The sequence below is a fragment of the Prionailurus bengalensis genome, chromosome E1 (assembly GCF_016509475.1).
Source record: "Prionailurus bengalensis isolate Pbe53 chromosome E1, Fcat_Pben_1.1_paternal_pri, whole genome shotgun sequence".
NCBI lineage: Eukaryota > Metazoa > Chordata > Mammalia > Carnivora > Felidae > Prionailurus > Prionailurus bengalensis.
Window position 1 is genome coordinate 60991920 of NC_057347.1, and position 13552 is coordinate 61005471.

Consider the following 13552-nt stretch of genomic DNA (forward strand, 5'->3'; position numbering starts at 1 on the left):
TGAAGGAGTGTGTGTGTGGGGGGGGGGGGGGGGGGGCGCCTGGCTGCCTCCTGCCCAGTCTTCTGCCCCAGAAGGCAGGGCCACCTAGAGGCAGTGCCAAAGACTGGTCTTTCAATATGAACTTTATAAAATAGCAGGAGAAAAAGCTTTCTTTTAAGTGACCAATTTTAATGACCATTTGTGGTTTTAAATTTTTTCTAAAATGTTTACACTTTCCTGCTCTCCTAAGTAGGGTATGGGATGCTGTTTGTGAGGGATGTGGTGCAGAGTCAGGGGCACTTTCTGGGAGAGAAGTATCTGTTTCATTCTGTGAACTCAACTTCTTAAGTCACCTCTGTGAACATCCACCCTCTCCTTGGCCCCGAAACACAAAGACAAAAACACAGTGCTGGCAGGACGCTGCAGAAGGGGAAGGCAAGGGGATTCGGAGGCTATGCGTTGAAGCAGCACACTGTTTTGCAGAGAGCCAGTGTTCAGAGAGGTTAGCCCTGTTCGAGGGTGGACCCTGCGAGCTCTGGGGGAGACAGCTTGGGTTCAGGGCCCCTTTGTGAACTTGGAGTAAACCAGCAAGTCCAGCAAGGATCAGTGCACCTGCCCCAGAAGACCAGGAGAGCTCTGTGAGGTCATGCCAGGGGCACACACGCGAGGGTCAGGAGTGACACCAGGGGAGACCAGGGCAGCCTCCTGACCACCAAAACTGGCAGACTGAGCAGAGAGAGGACACAGGACAGGAAGGGGCTTTGAGGGCAAGAAGCATCTGGGAAGAGTGGATGTCCCTCCCACTCACACCTCTCCTGCTCACACCTTGCCACGCTGAAACACAAACCCTACCCTGCACCCTGACTACCTGTCCACCCTGAAAGGCAAGTCACATGCCAGTCTGAACAGAACTAGTAACAGAGCCAACACTGCTCTGGCCCTACAGGAGGGGATCCAGAGGGATCCCAAACTTTCACCCTGCCCACCCCTGAAATATGAGGAGAGCTGCAAGGTTCCCTGAGGACCACCCATGAGGGAGAGGGGCTGGCGCCACACTACTCCTGAGGTTAATTCTCAACTGTGGATGCACCCCAGCCTCTCTCAGGAAGTGTCCACAAGTGTCCACAATCCCAGTGCAGAGGCTGTACCCAAATCAATCACTTGAGAAGATCTTAGGGTAGGACTCAGGCATCAGGGCTCCCAAAACTCTGCAGGTGCTTCTCACATGTAACCAAAGCTGAGGCCCACTATTTAAAGAAGGACACACTCCTAAAACCTGCAGGGGTCTGTCCTCCAGCTCCAGCCTCATCATCTGGACCTCCTCTTCCAACCCAGCAGTGTATGCAGACATGCTATTTTCAAGTCTTACACAAAAACTTTAAAGTGAAGCTAAAGGAAGCCCAATATATTACAATTAAAGCTAAGAATGTAAAGCTAATCATTCAGTATAAAAACAGAGGGTGAATGAAAAGCAATGATACCTTGACCCAGCATTATAAATTTCAAACTCAAAACGTAAAGACAAAAATCTTAAAAACCTTCAGAAAAGATACCTTTAAAGAGTCAGACCGTCATAAGATTTCTTATCAAAACCAGAGGACACCAGAAGATAATGAGGCAATCCTTCAAAATTCTTAGGGAAATTATTTTGTATGTAGAATTCTATACCCAGCCAAACTGTCAGTTGAGCCTAAGTACAAAATGAAGACATTTTCAGACATGTAAAAACTCTAAACATTTTACCATCTACACACCAGATATGGAAAATTTACTTTAAGGAGTACTCTAGCAACACTAAATAACACTTATAAGACAAAAATTAAATAAAAGAAAAAGAGAAGGAAGGAAACCAAACAATGGCATGTGTAGAAAGCAGAAGAGAACAAGACAAAATGTTTTTACAGGCTCCACAGACCCTAACACTTGGGAGCCCCCAGGGCCCGGCATGGAGTCGGCCGCAGAGGCGCCCAGGTCTGAGTCTGAGCCAGCACAAGGTCCGCAGTGAATGATAGTCACTCACCTGTTATACTGCAAGTGCTGTCTTTACAAGGTCTAAAGTGTCGGCATCAACTTATTATTAAAGCACGTAAAATAAAAAGTTATACAACAGAATGTGAAGATTACACACCCTGAAAATATGACTATATTATAACAAACAAACTCCCTGAGGGGGGAACACAGGAAGTGTGGTGAGGAGCACTTCAGCAGCTAAACATTTCCTCTTTCACGGTGAGCACTGACCCACACTGTGTGAGTCAAACAAATCAAATAAGAACCAAAAAACACTGGTGGCTTCCAGGGTGTGGGGCTTCTAGGTTTCACTGTAGACCTTTCTGTATGCCTGAATTTCTTTTTATCAAGGCTAGTATTAAAAAAAAATGTGTTATTCCTCAAAGCAGACATTTGTGAGAATGAATAAATGCTTTTTTTCTGTCATGTACATTCAGGCTGGAGGGCTAGTTCATATGGAAGGTTGAGACAAAGGTTGTTGTGCTATACATGATTACTGCTTGCACAAATGCTCTACCAGCAAGTCCAAGGCCTTCTGCTCTTATCCCTAAGCCAGTCACCAAACAAGCACCAAAAAGCTACAGACCAATTTTCCGTATGTCTACAGATGCAAAAACCCTAAAGAAACCTGAATAACTATATTGTATAAAAACAGTATCAAGTCATTGCACGTTTGTTCTGGTACTGTTCATTAAGAGAAATACTAACACACTGTAATAAATATGTTAGGAGAAAAAAAAAAGCAATCACCTTAACAGATACCTAAGAGACATTTAATAAAATTCTTTACTGATCCCTCATTTTCTGAACGCTTACTAAGTTAGGAATCACAAGTTAACTTGAGAAAGGTATCTGTCAGAAAGCAACAATAAATATGATACTTAACACGGAAACACTAACACTCCCACTAAGTCAGGAACAATACAAGGATTCAGTAATGTGGCCGCACATTGTTCTTCCTGACTTCTTATCCCGAGAGAAAAATATGAACAGTGAAGTATAAATTAGAACAACAAAACGAAAGAATAACATTTATTCAGGATTAGATCGCCTAAATGGAAAATCAGAGATATCGTGAAAAACTAAGTTGGATAAGATAGTGCACCAACAAACTGGTAGTCTACCCCACCCACCTAATCCCAGCACTAGAAGTGCCTTAGAAACAAAAGAAAATTTTAAGACTCCTTCCTCTACAGGAGACAGAAGGAGGCTGTACCCTGGCAGGGGAGGAAACCCAAATACCACAGTCCAGGGACTTAGTTAGGAAGAACTTCTGGGTTCTTCTGTTCAGGCGAAGCTGACCGCTTGGGTGAGCTGACTGGCCATCCCTCCCTCATCACCATGAAGCCAAAGAACAGCAGGCCCAGGAAGCACCAGCAGGGCGAGGAGAGGCTGTTCCCACTAATGCACAAGACCAGCAGTCTCGGGCCTTCCCCTTCCCTTCTCCCCCTCTACTCTGCAAAGGGGAAGCAATTGCATGGGACAAAGGAAGCCGGAAAGGTAGAAAGAAGGGAGCAAGGCAAGAGAGGGAGGAAGCAGACAGAAGCCGTACAGGATGGTTACCTGAGGGCAAGCTCACCTGTATGGGAGGTGAGCTGGGGGCAGCACGCAAGGACTAAAGGAAAGGCCCTGCATCCTGTGATGAGATGTCCTCATCACAGGGTCCACCAGCCCCCGCACAAGTGCCAGACGAGGACACACAAATGGTAAGGAAATCATCACCAGCAGACCGCCACCGCAAGAAGTGTAGTCTTTCGGGCAGAAGGAAAATGACAGCAAACGGAAATGTGGATCGGGAATGTGGAAGTGAATGAGCAGCGCAAATAGTGACTGTATGGGTGAAAACGTGATTCTCTTTCTTATTACGTAGGTCTCATAACAGTTAACACCAGTGTCCTGTGCGGTTTACGATACAGGCAAAGTAAAACGCAGGACAAGGTAGCATAAAGAGCAGAGAGGAGACACGTGTGAATACTGTTGTAAGGTTCTTATGTTACACGTGTAGATGGAGCTTTGAAAAGCTGATCTTGGTAAACTGAAGATGTATACTAAAACCCTAAATCAACCCCTAAAACAGCAAAACTAAATTATAGCTACTAAGCCAACAGAAGATAAAATAGAACCAAGAATTTTGATTGGAGTCTGGCTCCGGGCATGACAGCATGCAGAGCCCCATGGATCGCCTAAATAGAAGCCTGTGAACATCACGCGGAACCAACTGCCATTCAGTCTCTGGAAGTGGGAATTGAAGAAATATTTACTGAAGAAGATGACCGAGACTCAGTAAGAACAGTGAGGGTCTGTGGTACTTGAACCAAGACCTGCTCCACCCCTCCCTCCTCAAAGAGGAAACCCCACCTAGACAGACACTCAGGTTCCCCTTCCCCTTGCTAACATACAGAAATCCTGGGGGCCGCAGGACATCGGCATTCATCACCCTGACTGCAGGCTCCTGTTGCTGCGGCTGAGTCCCCAACAGTGGAGAAGCAGGGCTCCTTCTCCCCCCACCCCCAGCTCCCAACCTGGGACAGGGGCAGTATCTACCTTGGTTGTGGTATCACCAAGAATATTAGGGTCCCCAACGCCCTTGCCCTGGCTTGTGGGGAAGGGGCTCCTGCCCCTGCTCCATTTGCAACAGAGTGTGGAGAAACCCACTCTTGCACTGTGGTGAAAGACACCTGGTAGAGGGGGTAGGGGTCGGGTCTCAAGTGGCTTCTCAGGGCAGTCAAGGCACAAGTCAGGGGGTAACATACTCAAAGTACTCAAAAAGAAAAGCTGTTAACCAAGAATCCTATTCCAGAAAAGTTATCTTTCAAAAATCAAGGAGAATTAAGACATCTGCCTTATAAACAATACTAAAGGAAATTCTTCAGGCTAAAAAGACTGACCCAAGGGATTCCAGGGAGTACTTCAAATCCATTAAAAAAAACAAACACAAAAAACCAAAGGTAATTGTTAATTATAAAAGAAAATATAAATATATATTTCTCCTTTCCTCCTTTAATTGATTTAAAAAGCAATTGTATAACACAACATATAAATAATGTATTGTTAGGCCTATAACATATAGAAATTCTTTATCTGGCAAAATCATCCTCTAAAAATGGACAAATTAAGATATTCTCGGATCTAATAAGTGATGAGGGAGCTCGTCACTAGTAAGCCTGCCCCACAAGAAATGCTAACGGAAGTCCTGCCGGCTGTCATGCAAGAGCACCAGGCAATAAGCTGAAACCATACGCGGGAGTGAAAAACACTAACAAAGGTTACCCATAGGTAAATATAAAATCCAGTATTGTTCTTTTTTTACTCTGAATGTTTTCTTATCTAAAAGTCAAATACATCGAGCAATGATTATAAATCTACGTCAACGGGTGCATGAAATCGATGTAAACTGTGACAACATAAAGTGGGAGGTACAGAACTGCATGGCGCAGAGCTTTAAACACTACTGAAGCCAAGCTGATGTTAACTTAAACTAGATTGTCATAAATTTACTACATTAATTGTAATGTCCACAGTAAGCACTAAGAAAATAACTTTCAAATACACAGAATAGGAAATGAGAAGGGAGTCAAAATGGCATACTAAAGAATTAAGCACAAAAGCACTGATGCAGGATTATGGAACAAAAAAGAAGTAAGATGCACATATAGCAAACAACAAAATGGTAAAAGGCCTTCTTTCTTCACTAATTCCTTTAAACATAAATACATGAAATGCTCCAATTAAAGACAAAGACTGGGAGAATAGATTTAAAAAGTACATGACCCATTTATTTTTTAAAAATATTTATTTATTTTTGAATGTTATGTTTATTTATTTATTTATTCGTGAACCGTGCGATCATGACCTGAGCCAAAGTCGATCCATTTAAATGCTGTCTATAAGAGATTCACCTTAGATCTAAAGGCACAAAGGAGTTAAAAGGGAAAGGACAGAAAAATATATTCCATTCAACTAGAAACCAAAAGGGTTTCTAGGGGTGGTTGGTTATACTGATACCAGGCCGTAAGTCAAAAAATTTTATTAGAAACAAAGAATGTTCTATACTGATAAAAGGGTCAGTCAAGAGGACATAGCAATTATAAAACCATATACACCTAACAGGAGAGTCCCAAAATAAGTGAAGCAAAAACTGACAGAATAGAAGTGAAAAATAGTTCTACTAGAATAGTTGAAGACTTCAAAACCCCACTTTCAATAATGGATAGACCATCCAGACAGATGATCAGTAAGGAAACAGAAGACTTGAACAACATTATAAACCAAAAGACCTAACAGACATATACAGATGCCCTACCCCAAAACAACAGAATATCCTTAGACATATTCCTAGAATATGCTTAGATACTCTTAAAGACACATTCCCAGAGATATGTGGAAATGGAAACACAACACACCAAAACTTGTGGGACACAACAAAAGCAGTGCTCAGAGAGAATTTGCAGCTATAGATGCCTATGTAAAAGAGATCTCAAATCACTAACCTAATTTCACATGTTAAGAAGCTAAAAAATTAAACATACAACTAGCAGAGGAAGGAAGTAATAAAGATCAGACCAGAAATAAATGAAATTGAAAGTAAAGAGAGAGAGAGAGAGAGAGAAAATCAGTGAAAACAAACATTGGTTCTTTGAAAAGATCAACAAAATTGGCAAACCTTCAGCTGGACCAATAAAAGAACTCAAATTACTAAAATCCAAAATGAAAGTGGGTACCTTACTACTGACCTTAACAGAAATGTAAAAGGAGTCTAAGAGAATACTACAAACAACTGTGTGCCAACCAATTAAACAACCTACACGAAAGGGACAAATTTCTAGAAACACACAAACTACCAAACCCAACCCAAGAGGAAAAAAAAATATGAACAGACCTATAACAACTAAATAGATTGAATCAGTAATCAAAACCTTCCAACAAAGAAAAGCTCAGGACCAGATGGCTTCACTGATGAATTCTACCAAACATTTAGAGAATAACACCAATCCTTCCCACACTCTTCCAAAAAACAGAAAAAAAGGAAACACTTAACTCATTCTATGAGGTCAGCTCCACTCTGATATCATAGCCAAAGACATCACAGGAAAGGAAAATCACACACCAACATCCCTTACAAACATATATGCAGAAATCTCCACAACAGGTTAATCTATACACAATCTATACACAAAAGGTAAATTAGTGGTGGCGCAGGGCTGGGGGAAGCAGGGTGTGGAGGATGATGACTGAAGGATACCAGGTTCCTATCTGAAGTGATGATAATGTCCTAAAATTGACTGTGGGGGTGGCTGCACAGATCTGTGAATATACCAGGAACCACTCGACTGTATACTTTGATGGGTGAACTGTGTGGCATATGAATACATTTGTTATAAAAAATATTTGATTAACCCAAAAGAAGGCAGAAAAGGAGGGAAAGGAGGGGGAAAAAACAGAAGCAACTAATATAAAACTAATGCAAGAAGACAGACTAAAAGCTATCATTAGTCACATTAAATGTAACTAATGCAAACATTCCAGTTAAAAGGTGAAGATGGTCAGACTGGATTCGCTGTCTATAAGAATCTACACGGAGGGGGTACTGTTTAAAGGAGGTGCCCTTCAACAAATGGGTTAAAAGTTTAAAAAGATGGAAAAGATATACTATATTAACACTAGTCAAAATAAAGCCAGAGCAGTTAAATTAATATCAAACAATGTAGATTTCAGAGCAAAGAATATTAGCAAGATAGAGAGGGTTATTTCATAATGATGAAGGGTGAATTCTTCGTAACAACCCTAAACATTAACCGAGTTTCAAATTATTGGAAGCCCAAACTGACAAAACTAGAGACGAACAGAGAAATGTACAGAGTTGGAGATTTCAATGCCCCCTCTCAATAATGGAAAGAACAAACAGACCCCAAATTGGCAAGTACACAGATTTAAACAAGACTCCTCAGCTTGACCTGATTCACATTTATGGAGAACTCCATCCAACACCATTGGCTACACAACCTTCTCAAGTACCCGTGGGACATTTGCCAAGACAGGCCACAACCTGGGCTATAAAATAAATCTTACTAAATTTAAAGATTCAAGTCAAAGCATGTTCTCTTACTACAGAGGAATTACATTAGAAATCATTAATAAAAGATATATGGAAAATCCCTCAAATATTTGGAAACTAACATACTTCTAAATAAGCCATGAGTCAGTAAGTCAAAATAAGAAGGTGTTTTGAAACTGAAGAAAAAGGAAAGGAACATATCAAAATTTGTGTGATGTTTCTAAAGCAATAGTAAGAGAAAATTTTCTATTACTAAATGCCTATATTAGAAAAGAAGAAAGGTCTCAAATCAGTGACCTCAGCTTCCACCTTAAGAATTACGTGGGGCACCTGGATGGCTCAATTGGTTAAGTGTATGACTTCAGCTCAGGTCATGATCTCACAGTTTGAGCCCCACGTCCAGCTCCATGCTGACAGCCCAGAGCCTGGAGCCTGCTTCAGATTCTGTGTCTTCTCCTCTCTCTGACCTTCCCCTGCTCATGCTCTGTCTCTCAATTATAATAAATAAACATTAAAAAAAAAACCAACACAGAATTAGGAAATGAAGTCAGGTGCCTGGGTGGCTCAGTTGGTTAGGTAACCGACTTTGGCTCAGGTTATGATCTCACGGTTTGTGAGTTCGAGCCCTGTGTAGGGCTCTGTACTGACAGCTCAGAGCCTGGAGACCGTTTTGGATTCTGTGTCTTGCTCTCTGCCCCTCCCCTGCTCATGCTCTGTCTCTCTTTCCTTCAAAAGTAAATTAAAAAAAAAAAAAAAAGAATTAGTAAGTGAACAAATTAAATCCTAAGTAAGCAGAAGAAAGAAAATAATACAGATCAGAGTGGAAATAGAAAACAGGCAAAATAGAAAAAAGAACTATATAGAAAATCAATGAAACCAAATGCTAGTTTTTTAAGATTAAAAAAAAATTGGACAAAAATAAATCAAATGTCACAAGAAAAGAATTTTAAGAAGTAGAGGTGACCAATATTATGATCAATCACACTACAAATAAAAACACCCTAGTTTCCTAGTTTTTTGTTAGGCTGAATAAGTAAAGTATGCATGGTGGTCTCATACAAATCCTTACCAAAGAGTAAGAAATTCAGGTGTACTGGGTTCTTAACAGGGATAAACTTTAGGGGTGCCTGGATGGCTCAGTCAGTTGAAAAACCAATTCGATTTCAGCTCAGGTCATGATCCTAGGGTCATAGGATTGAGCCCTGCATCAGACTCTGTGCTAAGCACGGAGCCTGCTTAGGATTCTCTCTTCTCTCTCTCTCTCTCTGGCTCTCCCCTGCGTGCGCGCTCTCTCTCAAAAAAAAAAAAAAAAAAAAGTGATAAACTTCATTTTTTAGGATATTTTTCACCAGAATTTGAACATGAAACTATTTTTTTTTTTAATTTTTTTAACGTTTATTTATTTTTGAGACAGAGCATGAACGGGGGAGGGTCAGAGAGAGGGAGACACAGAATCTGAAACAGGCTAGGCTCTAGGCTCTGAGCTGTCAGCACAGAGCCCGAGGCGGGGCTCGAACTCACGGACCGTGAGATCATGACCCGAGCCGAAGTCGGCCGCTTAACCGACTGAGCCACCCAGGCGCCCCGAACATGAAACTATTATGAAAGTTAATAAAAGGAAACTTTATTTAGTAGAGTGGAGTCAGGAGATGGGCAGGGGAGCTGTGGGCCCAGCACTAGTTAGCAATCGCAGACCCAACAGGAGGAGAGGCACCTTGCAGGTGGATACTACTTACTCAGCAACAGGAAGGTTTCCTGCTGCTCCGGCAACAGCCCAGCCAATGAGAAGCCACCATACTTCCAGCTCCCAGTATAGTCCAATGGACATTCTGTTTACAACAGCCCCGCCCAACCTCCTGCCTCCTCTATAAAAGCCTCCCCGCCTTACTCTCCAGACTCGCCTGTAATTCTGGTGAGGTTTTCCTGTCCTAGGTTGGGATTCTCTGCTATTCTCAAATAACCCCATCTTTACCAGTAAAATAGTTGGCAGTGTTGTTTTAAGGTTAACAGTGTTTAAATACACAAGTCATAAGAAACCATTCCTTACAGTTGAATAATAAACTAAACAGGGTCACTAACCTCCTCGGGGTGAAGGAGAATCATGTCCTCCAATGACCACGAGGACACCAGAGTTTTCCAGTTTCACTTTCCATTTCTCAATGATAGTCATAGACTTGTCCTGAAAGCACAAGGACATTGGCAGTTCAGGAAGCTTCCCTCAAAACAGATGTGACTGTTCATGCTAGGGCTAAATCACCAACAGGAAGTTCATAAATACCTTACTAGCATCATTAAAAACCGAGAGCTCCATGGAGCCTTCAAAGTCCTGTTGCAAAACAGACTCCAAGCACTCGTCCAGCCACAGTTCAGCGTTGTAGACCGGGAGGATAATAGACTGCAATTCAAAAGAAGTGGATTAACAAATGTAAGTGTGAGGGCTAATAATGCCTTTCCTCCATTCCAGTTTACTTTCCTGTTAACCCCGAGCATTAGCCCCATGCTCATTTCCAAAGGGTGAGGCCCGACATACAGAATAATTGGGAATAAGGCTTCCAAAGAATTTGTCACCAAAACAGAAGGTGTCTGTTCCTTCTCTCCAAGCTCTAATGTTCTTTTGCTCCGTAAGATTTATTATGTCTTAGATTTCACTGAATTGTCTTTGGGATACTTTTGAAAAGGAAACAAAAATATTAAAGGCCTAAAAGATTTTCACAGTTCAATGGCAAATTCATGTGTTCTCCAATCACTGGTCAGATACATCATTTCGGCATCTGTGTATTTTCTAATTCACTCATAAAAATAATCTATTGGTCCTTTTCTTGGTGGAGTAAGCATTTTCGGTGAACCATGACATTAGAGAAACTCCAGCAAAGAAACTCTTTTCAAGTGCCTGCACTCAAGCTTTAACAAAGTATGGGAGTGGGTACTGGGAAAATGGGGGTGACCTCCATCTCTCTCTCCTTTTGCTCTACTGAGTTTAGGACAGTTTGGTGCTGTCTTTCTCTCCTACAGCCCAAATCAAACAAAAATCTCTAAAGTGTATGGAGTAAAACAAGTGAAACCTGACTGCCAACAAAATAGCTGATTACTGGAATTATCTTAATTTTGTACGTTACGACATTAAGCAATATGAAATACCCAAAGACAGAAATTACAGTCTACCCTAACCCTTGAGTTTATACCCTAATGAGGAGTGGACAAATTCCTACACAAGAAGACAGAACACGGTCATCCAGGTGTGTTTACACAGTGCATATGCATACACATACGCATGGGCACAAACGATATGCACATACATGAGTATTCAGTATCTACACGCAGTATAGGCAGGATTATAAAAATACTAAATCTGAATACGGTTTTGAAAAATTCATAGATTGAAAATATAATTCAGTCAAATTCTTTACTCTGAGGATCTGATTCGACAGCGAGAACCCTTCCTGAATCTGTTAGCCAAAAAGTGGTTACCTAATTTACTCACATATTTACTTTCCTTTTAGTGTTTATTATTTTTGCGAGTGATAGACGGAGAGCAGGGTAGTGGCAGAGAGAGACACACACACAGAATCGGAAGCAGGCTCCAGGCTCTGAGCTGTCAGCACAGAGCCCAACTAGGGGCTAGACTCACAAACCATATCATGACCTGAGCCCAAGTCAGAAGCTTAATCGACTGACCCACCCAGGCACCACATATTTACTTTTAAAGTAAGCATTATTCTTTAATGGAAAAGAAAAAAGGAAAGCATGTTTTTAATGTCCCCAAGATCTACAATAGAAAACAATGTGGATTTCCGTCAAAGATGGGTCTTGATTAAGTTCTGTTGGCACTCTTCTGCTGGAGGTTGCTTTGGGCAGAGACCCCCCCCCCCCAGGAAAGCTCCTGGTAAGTGGTGACCCTCAGTAGGCGACGTGGGGGTGAGGAGAAGGGACAGGGAAGGAGGAAGAGAGAGAGCGGAGGCTGGAGGTAAGAGGAGGCGAAGGGGAGTCGGGGAGGGAGGGGACGGGAGGAGACGAGGGAACGAGGGGAGAGGACGAGAGGAGGGGAGGGGACGGAGAGAGGGGGGAGGGGACAGGAGGAGGGGCCGAGGTGGCCCCCGCGGCCCGGGCACCTACCACGTGGGGCGCCGCGGCGCGGTCCCCGTGGGCCTGCATGGCAGCGCGCTCCTTCAGCCGCCCCGCCCCTTGAGCCCGCAGCCACGCCCACGTTGGCTTACGGCGCGTGCGCGGGCGGCTCGCCCGGAATGCCCCACCCCCCCAGGCCCGCCGCCTCCGGTTGGCGTGGTAAGCCGGCGATCTAGCGGGGAGTGGAGAGGAGCGGCCTAGAGAGGCTGGAAGCACGGAGCGGGGGAGCAGCGCCCCCGCGCGCCCGGGGCGGGGAAGGGGGCGGGCCCGGGGAAGGGGAGGCCTGTGGGGAGGAGAGTGGGCGGGGCGGTGGCGGGTCGGGGGGGCGGGCCCGTTGGGAGGAGGAGGGCTCGGGGGGCAGGGGCCGACCTGGGGAGGGGAAGAGCTCGGGCGCAAGTGGAGCGGGGCGCTGAGGGAGGGCGGGAGGAGGGCAGGGGGCAGGCCGGGGCGGGGGGGGGCGGGGGGAAGAGATGGACCCCTGGGGAGGGGAGGGGCAGGGGGTGGACCCTGGGGGAGGGGGGCGGGAGGGTTGGGGAAGGGGTGGGGCGGGCACATGGGGAGGGGGAGGGGGCGGGGTCGGCGAGCCCTGGGGAGGGGGAGGGGCGGGAGATGGGCTCCTGGGGAGGGGGCGGGGCCGGCCGGGCGGTGATGTGTGCGGGTTCCTGGAGGCTGGGGCCTTGTGCTTTGGAGCTTGGGCGGCTCTTGTGTCCCCGTGTGTCCTCTCTCTCCCCTGTCCTTGGGCCCCCCAGCCCTCCTGCTCTCACCTGCGGGAATTAATCAACTCTGGAGTCCTCAGTGAAATAAAATGTTATAAACATCCTTTGGTTGTGGAGAAGGTGGGGGTTTGTGAGAAATCACGCTGTGCTGTTGGTTACAACTTAAAATCCAAACCAGATGACCTTTAACATCACCTTTTTTTAAAAGAAAGGAAGCACGTGACAAGTCATCTGACCGACCCGACGCAGGACCAGGAGAAGGCTGAGAGCGAGACGAGGACACCCGAGCCTTCCCCCAGGAGGAAGGGGCGTAGGGGCGGGGCCTCGGTGTGCCGCGGGCCTCCACCCCTCATTTCTGCCTCCCCAGCGGGACAAGGGTTGTCTGGGCTCAGCGCTCCTGTCCTAGAGCCCCTAACCCACGTGTGTCTCCTTGCAGCTCTGTGCAGCAGAGTCCCCGAGACCCTTACCCCACTGTTTGGCACCGAGTAGTGGTGTCCTGTCAGCGGTGTGACCCCTGGGAGCTTGCGCCCCTCCCGGTGGGACAGGCCCGTGAGGGCCCACTGGGTTCTGCCTGAAGCTCGTGGACCAGTGGCAGCACTCACTCACGTTAGGGTGATTATCCCCCACGTTGGTCCCAACCAATGTAAATTTATGACCGAGTTTATAGCTA

At 44.8% G+C, this 13552-nt stretch overlaps 1 protein-coding gene across 4 annotated transcripts in view; it reads right to left on the bottom strand.

The window, feature by feature from the left end:
* Positions 1-12251, bottom strand: part of B3GNTL1 (UDP-GlcNAc:betaGal beta-1,3-N-acetylglucosaminyltransferase like 1) — a 98633-nt gene extending 86382 nt beyond the window's left edge. For 3 of the 4 annotated variants that reach the window (XM_043585487.1, XM_043585486.1, XM_043585488.1), the window contains exons 1-3: positions 12158-12251; positions 10323-10439; positions 10124-10223 (exon numbers count right to left, since the gene is read on the bottom strand). In XM_043585487.1, coding sequence (XP_043441422.1) covers positions 10124-10223; positions 10323-10439; positions 12158-12196 — 256 coding nt within the window. In that variant the 5' untranslated portion in view covers positions 12197-12251. Of the gene's footprint in view, positions 1-10123; positions 10224-10322; positions 10440-12157 lie in introns of those variants that run through there. The other variant, XM_043585490.1, reaches the window with a different exon arrangement.
* Between the last annotated feature and the right edge of the window lie 1301 nt (positions 12252-13552).